At 51.1% G+C, this 17,626-nt stretch overlaps 3 protein-coding genes across 5 annotated transcripts in view; 1 reads left to right on the top strand and 2 right to left on the bottom strand.

Moving 5' to 3' along the window:
* The window catches only part of TTC19 (tetratricopeptide repeat domain 19), a 3,509-nt gene extending 3,293 nt beyond the window's left edge, over positions 1-216 (bottom strand). The window contains exon 1 of one of the 2 annotated variants that reach the window (XM_015646389.3): positions 15-216. In XM_015646389.3, coding sequence (XP_015501875.1) covers positions 15-198 — 184 coding nt within the window. In that variant the 5' untranslated portion in view covers positions 199-216. The remainder of the gene's footprint in view (positions 1-14) is intronic. The other variant, XM_015646390.3, reaches the window with a different exon arrangement.
* Positions 217-254: 38 nt separating this feature from the next.
* On the top strand, positions 255-10,098 carry ZSWIM7 (zinc finger SWIM-type containing 7). Of its 2 annotated transcripts, none has more exons than XM_015646396.3 (6): positions 255-273; positions 902-1,001; positions 2,678-2,699; positions 5,041-5,143; positions 9,351-9,455; positions 9,827-10,098. In XM_015646396.3, the coding sequence occupies exons 2-6, from the start codon at positions 923-925 to the stop codon at positions 9,941-9,943; spliced, it is 426 nt and encodes a 141-aa protein (XP_015501882.1). In that variant the 5' UTR covers positions 255-273; positions 902-922; the 3' UTR covers positions 9,944-10,098. The 2 variants fall into 2 exon arrangements, with proteins under 2 accessions (XP_015501882.1, XP_015501880.1); XM_015646394.2 differs by lacking the exon at positions 255-273 and adding an exon at positions 294-418.
* Positions 10,099-10,530: 432 nt separating this feature from the next.
* The window catches only part of ADORA2B (adenosine A2b receptor), a 14,493-nt gene continuing 7,397 nt past the window's right edge, over positions 10,531-17,626 (bottom strand). The window contains exon 2 of the mRNA XM_015646391.3: positions 10,531-13,439. Within this exon, the coding sequence (XP_015501877.1) occupies positions 12,746-13,439 (694 nt within the window). The 3' untranslated portion in view covers positions 10,531-12,745. The remainder of the gene's footprint in view (positions 13,440-17,626) is intronic.

Raw genomic sequence — 17,626 nt, 5'->3', positions numbered from 1 at the left:
GCCGCCCCTCTCACCTCCAAGGAAGGCCAGCACAGTCCCGGCCGGCCGTGCCCAGCGCGGCCGCGCCGGCCCCGCGGTGCTGGTACCGCTGTCCCTGCGGTGTCCGCGGTGTCCCCAGGTCCAGGCGGGCCGGGGCAGGGCGGAGCAGCGCCGGGGACACAGCCGAGACAGAGCCCGCGGCAACGCCGCCGCCGCCATCCCGAGCGGGCCCTTTAAGAGCGCGCACGCCGCGCGTGACGTCACCGCGGGCAGGGGGCGGTGTCGTGACGTTGGGTACGGCACCGGGAGCGGCACCGGGAGCGGGGAGGGGAGCGGATCCCGCCGGGAGCGGTACCGGGAGCGGCACCGGGAGCGGATCCCGCCGGGAGCGGTACCGGGAGCGGGGCGGGACCCGGATCCCGCCGCTCTGGCCGCCCTGGTGAGCAGCGCCCAGCCCATGGCGGGCCCCTCAGGACACAGAGCGGGAACAAAGATGAGGAAGGGGCTGGAGCGTCCCCCAGGAAAGGCTGAGGGAGCTGGGGCGGCGGGAACGGGACCCCATCCGTGTGGAAAGGCCCCAGAAGGGTGACAGCGGCCTGCGCCAGGCGCTGCTCTCCAGGAAATGCCACCTGGGCATGAGGAACATCTGCTGCCCTGGGCAGTGACCGCTCCCTTCCGCGGGACCTGTGTTTGTGTGGGGACATCTCAGAGACACCCGTGTGTTCGTGAGGACTCCTGTGTCCCCAGAATGTATTTTAAAAAAAAATAAATGTAAAAGTTGCTTTTAAGACAATTTAAAGGATGCCATTCCTTGGCCTGGTTGTTGGGTTGGAATGGAGTGCCCAGATAACCCTTCCTGATGCTCGGTATCCATGGCGACACTAAAGATTTCCCACTGTCTCCTGTCCTGTCTCGTTTCCAGGGATGATCCCGTGCCAGGGGGATGGACAGGAGTACCTTGCCAGCAGTGGCACAAGAGCTCTTGAGAGAGATCAAAAAGGCTTTCCAGGAGACCTCACGGGGTATGTGAAGGATGCCAGCAGTGGCCAGGAGCCTGTCACCCCTCAAGGGAGTGATGAGGGTCCTTGGCCTCCCCTTTTTTACCAGACCCCCTTGTCTCAGGGACAGCCTTCACCTTTGTGTCCTTTTTTGTGACAACAGACGGGTGTGAAGCACAGATAATGAGGAGCAGCCCCTTCTCCGAGTCTAATTGAAAAATCACACCAGTTTGGACTCTTTTTTTTTGAATGTGGGGTTTCAGGGTAATGCTGCTTCTCAGAGCTCCTGGTGCACGTGGTCACACTTGAGGGATGATAAATTAATGCCTCTGGGCAGGATTCTGCTGTGCCCTCTGCTCTGCCGGTTTTATAGACTCACCAGTCCCAGAAGTGGAGTTGGAAAGGGAAATTTCCCAAAGCCGCTGCCTGGCTGACCGGCAGAGGGGGTGTTCTGGTGATCCCAGCTGGGAACAACCTCCCGGTGCTTCAGGGAAACAGCACAAGGCAGCAGTGAAATCCTGGCCAGTTCCAGCAGCTAGTTAAGAACAATTACCTTTGCTGGATCTGTGCTAAGAGAATATTAATGTTTGTGTTTACTGGATGAGTTGCACAGAATGGCTCTTCCCAAGGAAAGTGTCTGCTGAAGGAATATTTTTAACTGCACAAAACCCAAACAAATAAGAATTCAGACAAAAATCTGTCTTGAGCACTACGTGGGAGTGAGGAATGGGCAGAAACTTCATGTCTAAACTGTCAGAGTGACAGCTTTTTGGCACACTTGCATTATGGCTCCTGTCAGGTTAGAGTAGATCCAAAATCTACATGTGACTTTTAAAAGAGCTTTATAAATCCTGTTGTAAACTGAGCAAAGAAAGCAGTTTACATTCCTTTAAAGATGTCCTTAAAGCAGCAGAGTGGTACTAAAGCACACATTTGAGACAGAGCTGTGGAGACAAAATGATTGATCCTTTTGCAGAATTAAATTCAAATAAAGCTGGAAAATTCAAATCAGCAGTGCAAGTCATAGAGTATTTTGAATTGTTAAAAGAAAAGGATTTTAAAGTCAAAAATCCAGATCTTCCAGTGGGATATAGAGACAGAGTACACTGTGTCCCCTGGGTGATAACAGAAAGATCAGAGGGGACAAGCAGAGCCTGAGCTGTCAGCTACAACAAACACTGCTGTGCTTGAGTGTAACTTTCCATCCTAAGGAGAAGTTCCAATAAATGAGGACACAATGTTTCAGTGGGCTGTATGGAAAGCCATAAACTGGTGGTGCCCTGCAAGACTGTGTTGGGGAAAAAAACATTTTTAAAGTCATGATGCCAGAGTTCTCAACTCATGGCAGGAGAGCTTCAGGGAAAATAATAAATATATTTTTAACCAGCTTCTTAAAGTGAGAGTAAGATGCTGAGCTTTCTGCCTTTTATTGTGTGCTTTTGAATGTCATAAAAGAAAGTACATTGGGGCTTCTGGTTTTCTGTTTCAAATGAATCCCTGTGGTTGTGATTGCTGTACTTGGTAACTGCCTTGGCACTGTGCATGAGCATTTCACTGCTCCTTGTTGCTGTTTTGGTGGCTAGAGAGGATGTTGAGAGCACTGCAGTCCTGTGTGACCTCTGGGTGTACCTTGGGGGGACAGTGACCCTCCTGTCATGTGAAATTCTGTGAAATCACATTTCCTTTTCTTTCTGTTGCAGTCCCTGATGACCTGCTGCTGGGGTGAGTGTCTTCTGCTTCGGTTCCTGCCCCAGTGTCCTGCTGAAGGGCAGCTGGTGTCAGCTCTCATCACTGTTTTCCCCTGTGTTTGACCAAGTGCTGCTGAAACACAAAAATGCCAGTGGTTTTGGTGGTAGTGGGAATGAAGGTCCTGAAGGGTTTTTTTTTGAGATATTCACAAAATTATCTCTGTATCACTGTATCTCCTGTAATGACTTGTTCTAATTTAAACCCTGGATATTTAACCTGAGCTCTGAGTCCAGCCTCGGGTCTGGAAGGAGTTTGCTGTGGGAGTGGATTGTGTTGCAGGCTGATTCATCCCTCTGCCTTCCTGCCACTGTGAGCACCCTGAGCTCACTCCTGTTTGAGTCATGGGCACCTGTGATGGAGAGGGAGAAGTGTCCTTATCATCACCCTGCACAAGGGAATTGTTAACTTGGAGGCTGAGAGTTTTCTTCTGTTTAGGGGCAGTGTCAGGTCAGCTTTGTCACCCTTGTGAATACTTTAGTTATTCCCAGCAGTGACCTAAGAGATCCAAGTTTCACAGCTTCAGCCCTCACCAGTTGGTGTTGAAGGTGGAGAAAAGGGACTGTCACTGTGAAAGAGACTTTTCAGATTCATCTGTAACCTTGTGGTCCTGCCTGCCAGGGGATGAGATCATTGGGAACCCTTCAGGCCTTAATTACTTTGTGTTAAAGTTATCTGACACAACATCTGTGGAAGGTGTGTTGACTCCCTCTCCTGGGACCACAGTGGCCTTTGAAAGATGGGATTAGATTTGAAAGCTTTTGTTTACTTCCCCTTAGAAAAGAGGACAAAAGAAATTCTCTTGTTAGGTTTAATAATGGTTGGGTGGTAACTCTTGGCAGCCAGATTCCCATCCATTCCCTGCATCCAGGAGCTCAGAAGTATTCTAATTTCCCAATCTCTCCCAAATCTCCAGTCTTTGAATTTCCTGTGGGCATTTCCTGTTGAACTGATCAAATTATATACACAAGAAAAGAATTTCCTAAATTTGAAAAGAGTTCCTGAAACTCACTGAACTCATCCCCCTTACAGTCCCAAACCTAATCATTAAGGAATGTATTATGTTAAGCATTCCCCACCCACCTCCTCACAGCCCCCAGACAGAGCCAGCCCTTCTTGCCTTGAGTTTGTGCAAGTTTTGGTCTTCCTGGAATCTGTCTGTCTGCTTGGCTGCTTATCAGTGAGCTTGACTCAGCCCTGCTGGGGCTCTGCCTTGCTCTGTTCTCCCTGCACTTGGAAACTTTCCCCTTTTTCTTGGTCTCCTGCTCATGTTTGGTGCTATCTCTTCATCACTGCTGATTTCCTTGTTGTTTACCCTTGGAACCAATCTGGACTACACAGATTTTTCTCAGCGGGTGAAAGGTCTGTAAAGTTAACTGAGTTGCCCCTGAGCTCTTTGGAAATGCTCAAAGCAGCTGGATTTACTGGTCTGGAATGACTTTGGAACCCATTAGCTGTCTGGACAATAGGCTGAAGGTGTAGATATCCATATTTAACACACACCTTTTCCGATACCCCTGCACAGCACCAGCAGGAGATAAAATCCCCCTTTGGGATGTGCAGTGATCCCCATCCCAGGCTCTCCCTCATCCATAAATGCTGAGCATCCCTGCACATGTCCTGCCTGAAAGGGAAAGGGTTTTTAGGGGGAGTGGAGGGACATCAGGCACATGCTGCCCCTGGGTGTTTATCTGTAATAACTTGGCTGTCTCTGAGCCCTGCTCGTAGCTGGGTCACAGATGTAAAACTGCTGCTATCTGGTGTCTCCATGTGCAGTGGAGTGTCTTTGAGTAATTCCCTGGTGTTCTCCAGCTTCCTTCTGATGCAGTTTGGTGGGTAGAGAAGGGATAATTTTCCCCCAGTTGTGCCTGTGATGGAGATGTGATCACTACAAAATGACCCACTCATTCCCCAGGGTTTGAGACGATTTCCAGGGGATGAGGAAGGAGCCCCAGATCCTTTTGCTCCAGGAGCTGTGGATCATCCTTGCTCTCCCCTTTCCCAGGGAGCTGTGTAGTCCATGCCCAGAGGTGGGATTCAAGACTGACTGATCAATCCAGGGCAGCACATGCAGGACAGCCTGGCTGCACAGCTGAGGTGTCCCAGAGCACAAAAGCCTTTGCCCTGAGTGCTGGCAAATCTGGCTCCGTGTGCTCCACTAAAATCCCTCTGTGCTCGTGGGACATTTTCAGCAGCTGCAGCAAGGAAAATGTCTTACTTTTGCAATGGGCACCTTCTGGGCTCCTCTGTGCCCTGGGGCTGAGCCAGCTGGTCTCCCTTTGTGCTGTGACCTGACTAGAGACACATTCTCTTCCAGACTGAAGTTCATTTTTGGCCCATCTGCAGTCCCAGCTCTGGATCTGGTGGATCAGCGTTCTGTCACCCAGGTCAGGTCCCCCAGTGGAAGGACTCTCTACCAGGTACATGCTTCTCTTTGCTCTTTCTTTCTGCTGGTTTCCAGCTGACATCTGAGACTGTTTTCCTGATTTGCAGAGCATAGATGAGCACAGAGAGGACACCAGTGTTTTACAAACTCCTGAAGTGACACTGGAGAGCAGCAGATTTAGAGCAGCATGGTTCAGAACAATTTTCTTTGTGGCTCCCAGCCAGCCAGAGACAATGTATTGTTTGTGGGCATCACAGTCAGGAGGAAGTTTTCCAGGGATTGCTAATTTTGCTTTATTACTCTCATCCTATCCAGCAAAGGAAGTTCTTCCTCTTGACCAGTTGTACACAGCTCAGTGTTATCTGCCATCACTGCCTTTCTTTCCTCTCATGACCTCTGCTTGGCAGGGGATCTCTGCTGCCTGGGAGGAAGCAATGCAGGCCAAACCCATGGGTTTCATTCTGGTTCAGTGTGGCCAAGGCTGTGAATCATGGAAACATCTCCATGAAATGGAATTTTGCAGAGAAGAGCTCACCTCAGCCCTGAGATCAAGCACAGCACAGGCTGGGTGTGAGGTGAGAAGAGGAGCCATTCATATTTCACTCTCACCTTTCTGTGCTGTGCACAATTCCTTGTTCTGTGGTCCCCCAGCACTGGGGGCAGCTCTTTTAGGACAGTCTGTCTGTGTTGTGAGCCATTGACCAGCTGCATCCAGCCCTTGGCTTTCAGAGTCAGAGGGACACTGCTGTGCCCTGCTTGAGTACTGGGACCCTGTGCCCAAAAGATTTTGCTCAAGAAGCACCAATTCCTTCTCCTCAACACTCCCAACCCCCTCAAGTAGCACAGCCCACCCAGGGCTGGGCCTGGTTCTGTGCTTTTCACACACCAGGGAAGGGGGAATGTCTTTGCTCACTGCTGTGGCACTCCAAAGGAACATTTCCAAGTGTCCCCTCTGCAAAGGACCTTTTCTCCTCCCCTGGAGGCGTTTTGGGGTCGTGTAGGGTGAGAAAAGGGCTGTGAAGTCAGGTCTGGTTGATGGCACAAACCCTTCTCACGTGTTCAGAGCTTGCACAGTTTGCACACGGAGCCTTTATCACTTCTGGGGCCATGGAGAGGACACAGGCTCTTCCAGAGGAGCATGAATCATAACCAGGGCTCAAGAACAGCCTTGGGTTCCAGTTGAGGGCTTGCCTGTGGAATTTTGGTAAACCTAGGACGCTTCCAGCACCCACAGACAGCCTTGCTGATTAATTGAATGCTCAAAGGCTTTCCCTTTTTTACTGTTTCTTGTCTGAAAATGCCACTGGGCAGAGAACAGTCATATTCTCCTTGCAGAGCTTTGTCAGGCCCTGCAGGCTAAGGCACAGCTTTGCTGGGCATCAGTTAATAATCCACAGGTATTAATATTGGGCTCAATTGGTGCACACTGAAAAGGAACAAGTGTCAGAACTGCTCTCCTGCCTCTGCAGGGAGAGGGAGCCTCTGGTTTCCCTGTGGAGAAGGAACCCCTGGACAGCAGGGTCAGGGAGTTAATGCAGGACAAACCTCCAGGAAGGAGGTTCCTGTGTGCCTCCAGCTGCAGTCCTCTTCAGTGGAGCTTGATTGCTGATTAAGGCCACACTGATGAGTTCATTAACAGAGGAATCTGAAGAGATATTTTCTCTGGGGGTGTGAGGTTGGTGCCATTGTGAAATCCTCCCTCATCACAGCTGTCTGAGATGCAGAAAGGAAGAGCAGAGTCTACCCTGGGGCTGGAGCAGTGACAGGAACACATCTGGGGGCATAGAAATTGAACCCCTGGGTGGGTTCTGCACTGGAGTCACTGGCTCTTCATTCCTGTGTGCTGTGGAAATGTTGGAAATGTGTGGAAATGTCCCCAGCTGTGCTCCAGGGGAGAGGGGCATCCATGGCTGCCTGGACACTGCACAATCATCCCTGTTAATCATCCCCCACAAAGTCAGCTCTGCCATCTCCACCCAGATGTGGTTGAGCTGGAATGTGAGGTGGTGCTTCCACTTGCTCTGGAGAACTCTTTGAGGCCATGAGGCTGGTTCTGTTGTGAAACTCCTTTGGGTCATTATAGCCAAATCTGAGCTGGTGATTCCATATCACCTAGCACATCTCAGGTCCTGCTTCAGGGGAGGAAGGCTCTGCTCAGACAGGCCCTGTTGTGTAGGCAGCTCTTGCCCTCAGGAGCTGAGATGAGAGAAGAAAGAGCCCTCAGTCAAATGAAAGCTGAGATTTGTCTCTCAGTGCCCTTGCTGTTTAACAGAGTAGCACTGATGGAGTGAGGCACGATGCCTCAGAGCTGAAATCATCCCAGGAGAGCTTGGGTGATAGCTGCCATGCTGCTGTCAGGGGTAAACCCTACCTGCTGCAGGGATGATGGGTCTGGCTGGTGGTGGAGCTGTGCTGGATGTGGCAGTGTTGCCCTGGCAGCATTTGGGGCACCCTTTAGCTCTGAGCTGTGGCAGTGAAGCAGGGCAGTGCTTCAGCCCTGCCAGCTGGCACTTGCACCACTCACATCCTGCACCTTCACTGGGGATTTTTTTCATCGTGTCTTTTTTTCATTCATTTCCTAGAGCTGTGTGGCAGATGCCCCATGGTGAAGGGTTTGAGCAGCAGGCCCTGGCACAGGCTGTGGTGCTGCCTGTCTGTCTGTCCGTGTGCTGGTGCCTCAGCTGACCCTGCTGTGCCCCCATTCCCTGGCACAGACACCTCCAGGGGGATTTTTCCTCACTGAGGCCCAGGGATGAGGACAGCAGAAGGAAATCAGTGCCTGGCTGGGCTGCAGCTGGCCAGGAACAGAGGCACCTTTTTCTCCCAGTCTTTGGATTTTAGATTTTGCCTTATTAGGCAGAGTCTCTGTTCTTGCCATCTAGGTCAGGATGGGGGAAGGCTGAGCTCAGCCCAAATCTGGCAGTGTCTGTCTGTGGCTTCCCCCCCTCCCCAAAGAAAAACACTTCTGAAGGGAAGGCACCATCACAATACTTCATCTTGGAAATAACAATCAAAGGGGCTACAGGAAAACAAACTTATCACAAGTGAAACAAACTCAGCCTGCAGTAAAAGGAGGACCCAGGGGAAAGGCCAGACTGAGAAAAAAAATGGTTTACCCTGAAATGAGAATGTGAGTTTTGTGTCCTGGATCTGCTGGGAGTGAGGGGGACTTTGAGGCATTGGCACTTCTGTGGGAGAGCCTAAACTTCTGGATGTTCCCTGTTGGGCAGAGGGTGCAGGGAGAGCTCCAGGGAGCAGGAGAAGGCTCCCCATGGAAGTGCAGCTTTGGACTGTGAGGGACAGTGTTCCCCTGGAGGGGTTTGGAATGCCAGGGATGTCCTGGAGGGGAGCAGCACTCTTCAGAGCTCCACTGCCTTTTCAATTTTTGTGTTTATCTTTGGATTTGGGGGTGTGTGTGCCACAAACCCAGCCAGTCTACAGCCTGGGGTGGGTGATGTGCCCTCTGGGCCCTGTGCAAGTCTGTTCTGCTCCTGCAGATCCTTCCCTTCTCATAGGCTGGGCCCTTAAAGTAGTTTCCTAAAAGCTATTTACCAGTCTTGAAGGGACCAAAAGAGGAATAATAATCCATAGGCTGCCTTTCCTATATCCTGCAGTCAGCTCCAGCAGCTCACAGATTGCTCTGTGCTGGAAAAGAATGCTTCCCTCACCTGTTTGCTCACCCTGGTGCCTCAGTACCAGCCTTGCAAGGAAAAGCATGTGGGAAAAGCAGGCAGTGCTGTTCCCAAAGCAGAGATGGAGCAGGGAGGGCTTCTCTGGAGATTTCAGCTTTGTTTATTCAGGCAGATCTGGATTCCAGTAGCTGCAGCTGGTTTTGAGCAGAACAGCCTTCAGTAGTTGGGAAAGGAGAGCAAATAAATGCTCAGTGCTGCTCTCCTGTCCCGGCCCGTGGTGGCTGTGGGCTCATAGCTGGGCTGTGTGTGACTCCTGGAGCTCAGGGAGTGATGCCACTGCCCCTTCCCAGCCCCTCAGAATCAGACAGCTCCCTGGGGCTGGGGTCTGCTGCAGGCACAGGTACAGGACACCCTCACCTGCAGGGAGAGAAGCTTGTAGAGAACATGAGAAAGCTGAGGAGCTCCAAGCTTAGGTGGGTCACTTCAGCATTTGGGGACACTTCTGTACTGTGACATCTCCCCCTCACTGCTGGGTCAGTGCAGACCCAGCCTGAGGCAGAGAAATTAAAGTGAATTCTGCCTCTGACTCCTCACCTGCCTCTGTTTCAGGTCCTTGGAAGCTCAGGCAAACTCTACACCTGCTACAGCTCCTGCCACTTCTGCACGTGCCCTGCCTTTGAGTTTTCTGTGTTGCAGAAGAGTGAGAGCCTTCTGGTGAGTTCTCTTCCTCAGCCTGGCATGGAGAGAGGGGCCAAGGCTCTGCCCTGAAATTCCCAAACAAACAGGAGTGTGGAGCTGACCATGCAGGCTGAGCCTGACCCACTGTGTCCCTGGCCTCTGAGAGCCCGATTTTGGGTGCAGGGAGGGGCTTTGGGGGTCAGCAGTGGTGGGGAGGGTCCAGGAACCAGGATCTGTGTGGCAGGTCCCTGCATGGCACAAGTGGGGACACTGAGCACCACCTGTGGCAGGAGGGAACCACGCTCCTGGGGGGGCTGAGCACTTCATTAAACTCATTTTGGCCAGGATGGATTCCTGGTCCAGACAGAGCTGACATTCCAGCCTTGCTCCTGCTGTTAACTTTGCAGTGCAAACACATCCTGGCTGTCTACCTCAGCCAGGCCATGGGAGCCTGCCAGGAACTGGCTGTATCTGAGGAGCAGCTCACAAACATCCTCCTGGCTGAGGAAGAGGATGAAGGATGAAGGATTTGGATCACTCCTGGCTGTGTAGCTGGCGTTTTTAATATCTACAGGGCTGTCAAATGCTCATTGTGGTTAGTAGATTTCTTCCTGTGCTGCAGCAAAGCATGATGTTAATTACCAGCCTGGTACTGATAAATTAATTAGGCCTGTGTTGACTTGAGTTTCATTTATTTATGCTGTTTTTGGGATTTCTGAAGATGTTTGAACTAATCTGTAATAATTGTGATGTCAGAATGCAAACAGTTCTGCAGGTCTCTGTGATCCACAGATCAAAGAGCTGCTGTGGCTCTTTGCAGGTGGCAGCTCAGAGCAATTTCTGCTTCTTCAGTGGCAAACCTGGTCCAGGGACTAGGGCAGGGACCCCTCAGCACCCTGAGACTGGTGACAGCTCTGTGCTTCCACTGGAATGGGATCTTCGGAAGCATCAATGTGGTTGCTGTGCTTGAAATGAATTTCAGACACACTGACCACCTCAAGGCTGCTTCCCTGGGGCTCAGCTCCTTCCTGCTGTGATTCCCTGGCCTTGCTGTCCCCCCTGGGGGCAGTGTGGCCTTTTGTGCTTGTGTGAACGCATCAACCACAAGAAATAACGGGGCACAGGCTGAGCCAGGTGCTGGGGATGGTAAATGAAACATTTTGTATGTAAATAACAGTTACTGCAAGTACAAAACTGAGCAACATGAGGAGAACACGTCCATCCATGTACATCAGAGCAATGGCAGTGACAGCTGAATGGCCACAGTGCACTCACTACAGAAACTCCTCTGCTGTTTTTGCTTCACATTTTTATAGAAACATTCAGAGTTTTTTATTGAGGGGAGCAAGGGAAGTGTCCTATTTTTATTTTGCCTTGAAATATCTTTGGCTCAGATCCACAAAGGCACTTCATGTGCCCAATGACCATGACCTGGGCCAGAGTTAATGCCTGACAGCCCAAAGGCACATCTGGACTGCTCCACATCCATATGCAGGAATTCTGAGCTGCACTGGAAGCTCTCACATGTGGACAAGGGTTCTGGGACCTTCTCTCTTGGTGTTACAGCACTGAGAGTTTCACTCTGTTGCTGCTGTGAGAGTCTGGGTCGGTTTCAGGCAGCCAAAGGGAGAGATTCCATCCTTTGTTGTGAGAATAAATGTGGCTTGCAACCACTTGGCACCACTGCCAGAGCTGCAGGTGAAACCCTGCTTGTCTCCAGCTGTGATTAACAGGAGGAACAGGGCCAAAGATAACACAGGAGGGAAGGAATGAAGGGAGGAGAGAGCCAGGCCCTGCACAAATGGCAGGAGGTGGCCCCTGTGTCAGCTGGCCCCTGACCAAGGCAGATGCAGCAAAGATGAATGGGGCTGTTAGAGGAGAAGCACTTGGGACAGTGATTTGAACTGCTCAGACTCTGGAAATACCAATCTCTGAGACACTGAGCTGTAGCTAAATTTGGACATTGCATAAACACGTGCAAACCCATTCAGAGCTCTCTGATGATTTCACCCAGGTTTGGGGCTGAGCTGCTCCAATGGCACTGAAATCCAGCACTCCCAGGGAACCATTCCCTGTGCATGGTGGGCCCAGAGTCATTCCTGCAGCTCTTGCCTCCTGGCAGGAACAAGATTTCTTCAGCTTTGCAATTGATTTTTACACCATATTTGTCGTTATATGTGCCAGAGTAATGAAACTCTTGAGGTGTGTACCCCCCTTTTAGTGCAACAGAATTTAAAAAAAATATAGAGTTGATTTCTGTGTGATTCAAGTACAGTTTTTCAGGGATAAAAATATAAAAATTCCTATTAGGGGGGAAAAAAAGCATTCACATCTGGAGGTTACAGGGCTGCAGAGGTGCCCCAGCCAGAGCAAGCTTTAAGAATCAGGTGAGCTGTAGCACCCACCTCTTAGAGCTAAAACCTGCACTTGAGGAAGCTCTGCAAGGCTGGCAGATCTTGACCTGGGAGCAGAAACCTAATTGTAGAGCTGGTGTCCCCAAGGCAGAGTGACACTGGCCTTGATGGCTCTGGTTCAGATGAGCCAAGATCATTGGGGCGCTTCTGCCTCCTGCTTTTTGATAGCTGGAAACAGATCTGAAAGCAAACCTGAAGCACTGGGCTGCACAGTCCTGTGGGCCAAAGTGATTTAAAGGCAATAAAACCTCTGCTCTAAAACCTTGGTCAAACCTTTTCTCAAATCTTTCAGTAAATGGGGTTTCCATGCTGGGCTGACCTGGTTTTCCCCATCCACACAGTCCCTCCCCCTCAGTGCCTGGAACACAGATTCAGTTTCACATCAGCAACTGGGCTAAGTAAGACTTTTTCCCATCAGAGAATACAAGCTGCATCAAACAATTGATGGAATAATTAGGGTATTACCAAAGTGCTGTCAAGTTTGGTCTTAGAGAACAACTCAAAAATCAGACACAAAATTGTTACTCCTAAATGAAACAAAATATTAAAAAATAATAATAATAATAATTAAAATAAAGATCCTATGACTTGACATGAGCAGCACAACTGGGGAATCACCCCCCCAAGCAGGTGAGTCTTTCCCAGTCAGTGTTTGACCTGGAAACACCTGTAAAGGAAACACAACAGGATCACAGCTCTCACACACCCTGGGGCTCCAGAGGAGGGTGAGCTGCACTTGGTGTCCCTGCTCAGGTCACTCCTCTGTGAGGCACGATGTTAATTACAAAAATTAAAATAAAAACACAGCTGCACAAGTGCATAGTGGTCATCTCTGAGCACTCCTGGGACTGCTGCCATGGGGCAGGGCAGTGCCAGGGATGGGCTGGACACCCAGGGGCAGCAGGGAAAGGGTCATACGGTCACCGAGGCCACGGGGGAGCTGATGTTGATGACAGTCAGGTTCTGGGTGTTGTCAGAGGGGCACTTGGGGAAGTCGTCGGCCTTGCAGAGGATCTTGGAGAGGATCTTGCGGAAGGTGCAGTGGAAATCCCGGATCCTGTAGGCGTAGATGATGGGGTTGATGACAGAATTGGCGTGGGAGAGGATGATGGCCACGTACATCACCCACTCGGGCTTGGATCTGGAGAAGCCCTCGTGGAAGTGTGTGATGCAGTTCAAGATGTGCAGGGGCAGCCAGCAGAAGGCAAAAAGCCCCACAATGATGGCCAGAGACTTGGCTGCATGCACCTCCTTCTGCAGGGTGGTCCTGGAGTTGCCCATCAGCTCGATCTGGTGCAGCTGCTTGCAGGCCACCATGAATATCTTGATGTAGATCCCCAGCATGATGACGAGTGGGAGCAGCACACAGCCAAAGAAGTTGAAGTAGACCATGTAGCTCATGGTCACCACGTTCTCAAAGAGGCATGAGATGAAGCAGCCATGGGGCTCTGTCCCAGGCTCAGCCCCTGTCTCGTTGGTGGCATTGGGACAGCCACTCATGGCTTTGTTCCAGCCCATCAGTGGGGTCAGTCCAATCCCAAAGGACAGGAGCCACAGCACTGCGATGAGTCCTCTTGCCCGCTTGCCGGTCACCAGGCTGTTGTACCTGCAGCCCCGGGACAAAACCACAGTGAATGTTAAATAAACGAGCACTGGTGACTTCCCTGCAGTTAAAGTCATCGGTGTTCTGGTTAATGAGACAAAAGCCACACCCACGAGGAAGCCTCACCTCTCTGATCACCCGAGGGGCAAAAACTCTCACCTGTGCTTTCCACCCACAGCCCATGATTTGGGGAGATGATTCATTTACTATTCCTGAGAGGCGCCAGGCCCTGCCCCAGCCCACAAACCCCCTGCAAGGGCAGGGAAGGGACTCGGAGTCTTAAAAAAGGCTTTAGCATTGTGTGATCCTAAACCTCCAGGTGCCAGCAGGGCAGGGGCAGGGAGGCTCCTTGGGACTGATGCTCTCTGGCTCTGAGCAGCCACTGCTGGGCCAATTCCTGGGCTGACCCCATTCAGCTGGGGCAATGCTGGTGCCCATTTCTGCGTTGCAATCCCACATGGGTTGTGGAGAAGCTCTGCTGTGGCCCAGGGACAAGTTTGTGCAGTGCTGAGCCTGGTGCTGCCCCACACTTTCCTCATCCCACTGAGTCCCTTCATGGCCCCTCCTGCCCTCAGGTGCTCAGACACAGAGCTGGAATGTAAAGCAACAAAAGTCTGGTGTGGGAGCAACCAGAAAAAAATCAAAGCATCAGTTGGACCCTTGTCTGGAGATAGGAAGAACCTGCAAGTGCCAGAAGAGAAACCCACTCCTGTCCCCTCCACTGCCACTGAGAATCTGCTGGCTGCCACATGTCCCCTCCTTCCCACACCCTTCTCTCAGTGCTTGTTTACTCTGGCTTGGCTGCCCTGCTCCTCCTTTTCTAAGAACATTTGTTCTGATTTTCTTCCGGCCCGTGAAGCAGGGGAGGGTTTTATTCCCACAGAACTGCAGCTGTGCCTGTGAATCACAGCACTACCTCTGAGCTGAGCCTCCTGCTCCTCCTGCAAGGACAGGGGGGACAGTGGGGGTCTGCCAGCACCAACTGGGAGTCAAAGATGGGCTGGGGGAGCTCTCAGCTCCTTCTTCAGGCATGAGGTGTGCTGGCTGGGAGGATGCAGGAGCTGCTGAATTGTGGACACAGTCCAAGAGTTGGTGTCAGAAGCGTAGATCCAGCCACTGAGGGGCTTCTCCTGCATTTTTATCTCATTATTAATAAGTTTCAATACTTCAGAAGAAGACAAGTTCTCAAAGAGGGCATCAGTGAGGCTAAGCCTGTTGCTTTTGAGACCCCCCATTAAGTTTCCAGGAGCTGGAGCTGGGCTGGGCTTGTGGGACATGAAATCATTGAGATTTGAGCAAGCTGACAGAAATCCCATCTCTTGGCAAAGTCTGAGCCTTGAGCTACAGCCCTGACCAAGCTTCAGTCAGTGCTGCAGAGGCACCAGGAGCTCCTGCTTGCTCTCAGCTCCACAGCAGAAAGGGAAAACTGCAGCTCTGTGGCTCGTGCTTGCCCTGCTTAGAGGATCTCTCCAAGTGCTCCATCCCAAAAAATGCTATGGTGAGACTGGAAAATGCCAAAGGGGCCATTGAATAGAAGCAGAAACTGAAGGAATGGAGGGGTTTGTGTGCTCAGGAGCAGAAGCTGCTATGGCCATGCTGAGGTCCCAGGCTGGTGACATTCGCTGCTGCCTCTTGCTGAGAACGTTTTGCCCCAAATAAAGCTTCTTCCATCTGTTCTCCTGAACTCTTCTGCTAAGATAAGGCTTGGCTTGAAGGTTTACAAGACCAGTCAAGGAACAACTTAATGTTCCAGTGGCTGTACTGGTGGCCTGTTTATTTTAGAGCTGCTCCTCTTCCCAGTGCTCCCAGCGGAGCTGCAGCCAGGACCGCAGCACGTGCATTTTTATATCCTCTGAGAGAAGATGTAAAAACATTCTGGGCTCCCAGTCTGCAAGAGCCAGAGCTGAGCAATGGGGAGGGCTGGAGGCCCAGGGAAGAGGTGGAGATGGTTTTTTACAGGAAATAAATGCCCTGCTCGGATGAGCTCTTCATTTTCCCAGAATTTGCATTGCAAAGCCCTCCCACCATCTCAGCATCCAGCTGATGGCAGGTGCTGGTGATGGTCATTGCTGTGGCCACCAGAAGAGCCCACAGTGAAATTGAGAATAGCCTGATGTCCTAGAATTGTTCATTAATTACTTTGTTATTACCTTAATACACTCATTTGGTGGGACTCTGCCTGTATTGCCCTTAAGTCAACAGAAGTTAAGCACATACTCAAAAAAAAGAAATTAATGAATGTCACCAGATCCAGGTAAGAGAAGTCTCACAAGCTCTTCCCTAAGCTCTATAAATAAACAGGGTCAGTGAAGAATCAACAGATTTTCACAACTCAGAATTCTCCCTCTTTCATTCTCTTTTAGGTTTAATATTATTAGGCAAACCCCCCAACCTATTAAAGTAAATTTACTCACCTAAGTCCGCTCAACTAATGTATAACAAATATTGAACCACCTCTGCACTTCCACCTAGAGGCACCAAATGTTGCTTTAATGTAAATAACAGCTGAATATTTTAAAATTATTTAGTGGAATTAAATAACCTGGCAATGCATTAGTTCCTCTTACACCACCAGGTAAATTCTCTTTACTGGTGCAATCACCATGAAGGCTTTAATTATCCTGCCCTCCCAATGGACACATGGGAGCCCTGACGCTGTTGTGGGGTGAGCCAGGCTCCTGTCCTGAGCTGTGCATGGGCCACCACTGCAGGAGGACAAGTGCTCTAAGGAGAGCTCAGCTGTCCCCATTGTCCCTGCTGTGCCCTCACCCCCATGGGCCACAAAGGCTCCAGCTGAGGCTCCACTGGGGCTGGACGAGGTGTCCCCTGCTCCTGGTGGCTTCCCACAGCAGGCATCCCCCCAAAACCCAGAGTTCTCCTGGGAGAGCATCACAGCAAACACCAAACGGGTGAGTTCTGTTAGGAAGTCTCACTGTGTGTTGGTAGGATGGTTTGGGTTGGGGTTTTTTTGCATTTCTGCTGCCGTTTCCTGGGGCTGGGAAGCAGCCAGGTGTCCCAGGCTGGTGCTGAGCACAGCTGGCACCGAGCAGGACACGCTGCCAGCCCGGCCTCAGCAGTTTGGCTCCCAAAGGCAGGAACTGAGTCATGTCCTGCACGTCCTTGGCATCTGCCCACCAACCCCTGCTGGGCCCTGGGGAGCTCACCCCAGCCCTGCTGCCCCTGAGCTCTGTCAAACAGGGAAAGCACAGCAGGAGAAATTCAGCTTTTGGGGTGATGGGCTTGGGGTAGGAACAGCAGCCTGGGGGAAACACTCTGGAATGGGACTGTTGTTGCCACATTATTTACCTCAGAGAGCAGCAACAGGAGAATCCTGCCTGTCCCCAAGCAGCCCAAAAGGGTGAACACATCAAAGCCTTGTGGTGCCACACAGCCCTTGCCCTATCCATCGTGTCCCTGTGCCAGAGCAGAGGCTGCTCAAGCGCTTTGGGTTCTCCCACTGCCTCCAGAGCAGGATCAGCCTCCAATGAACAATTTCAAAGCTTAAATTCCACACTCACACATGGCTTGTGCTCCCTCCCCACTGTGCCCCTGCCCAGGCTGCTGGATGCAGGCACAGGAGCAGATGGAGTTGGCAGAACTTGGACCAGGCAGGTGCTCTGGTACAAACAACCAGTGACAATTCATGTATTTCTATTTTAAGTGTGAAGGGAAATACACAGACACCTCCATTCACAAGGGGTGAGAGCAGCTCGGCTGCCAAGCATTGTGTCCTTGTCACCTCCTCACAGCTGTACTTTGCTTCTTGCTCTTTTTTTTATATATATATTTAATTTTTTTTTATCTATAACAAAGTAAGCACCGTTGCTGCCTCTGTGCTCCACGCACAGCCAGGAATGGAGATCACACACCAGCTGAGATATCCTGGCAGGACATTTTAAATGAATCATTAATTGCACCTTAGAGAGGAGGAGGAAAAAGAAAAAGAAATAAAAAGCTGTGCTGTTTAACCAGGAAGGAGTTGGCGGCCAGAGATGTGATCAGTGGTGACACAATCAGCTGGGGAAGTGGGACATCTGTGAGTGTCCCTGTCCCGGGCAGACAAATCACTTCCTCCCACATCTGTCCCCATTGTGCACAGGGACAACAGCAGCACTGCTGGCCTTCCGCTGGGCAGGGGCTGTCACTGTCACACTGTCACTGTCACACTGTCACACTGTCACACTGTCACA

Source organism: Parus major, chromosome 19 (assembly GCF_001522545.3).
Source record: "Parus major isolate Abel chromosome 19, Parus_major1.1, whole genome shotgun sequence".
Lineage (NCBI taxonomy): Eukaryota > Metazoa > Chordata > Aves > Passeriformes > Paridae > Parus > Parus major.
Note: the sequence above shows the minus strand (reverse complement) of the source record. Positions and strands in the feature narration are given on the sequence as shown.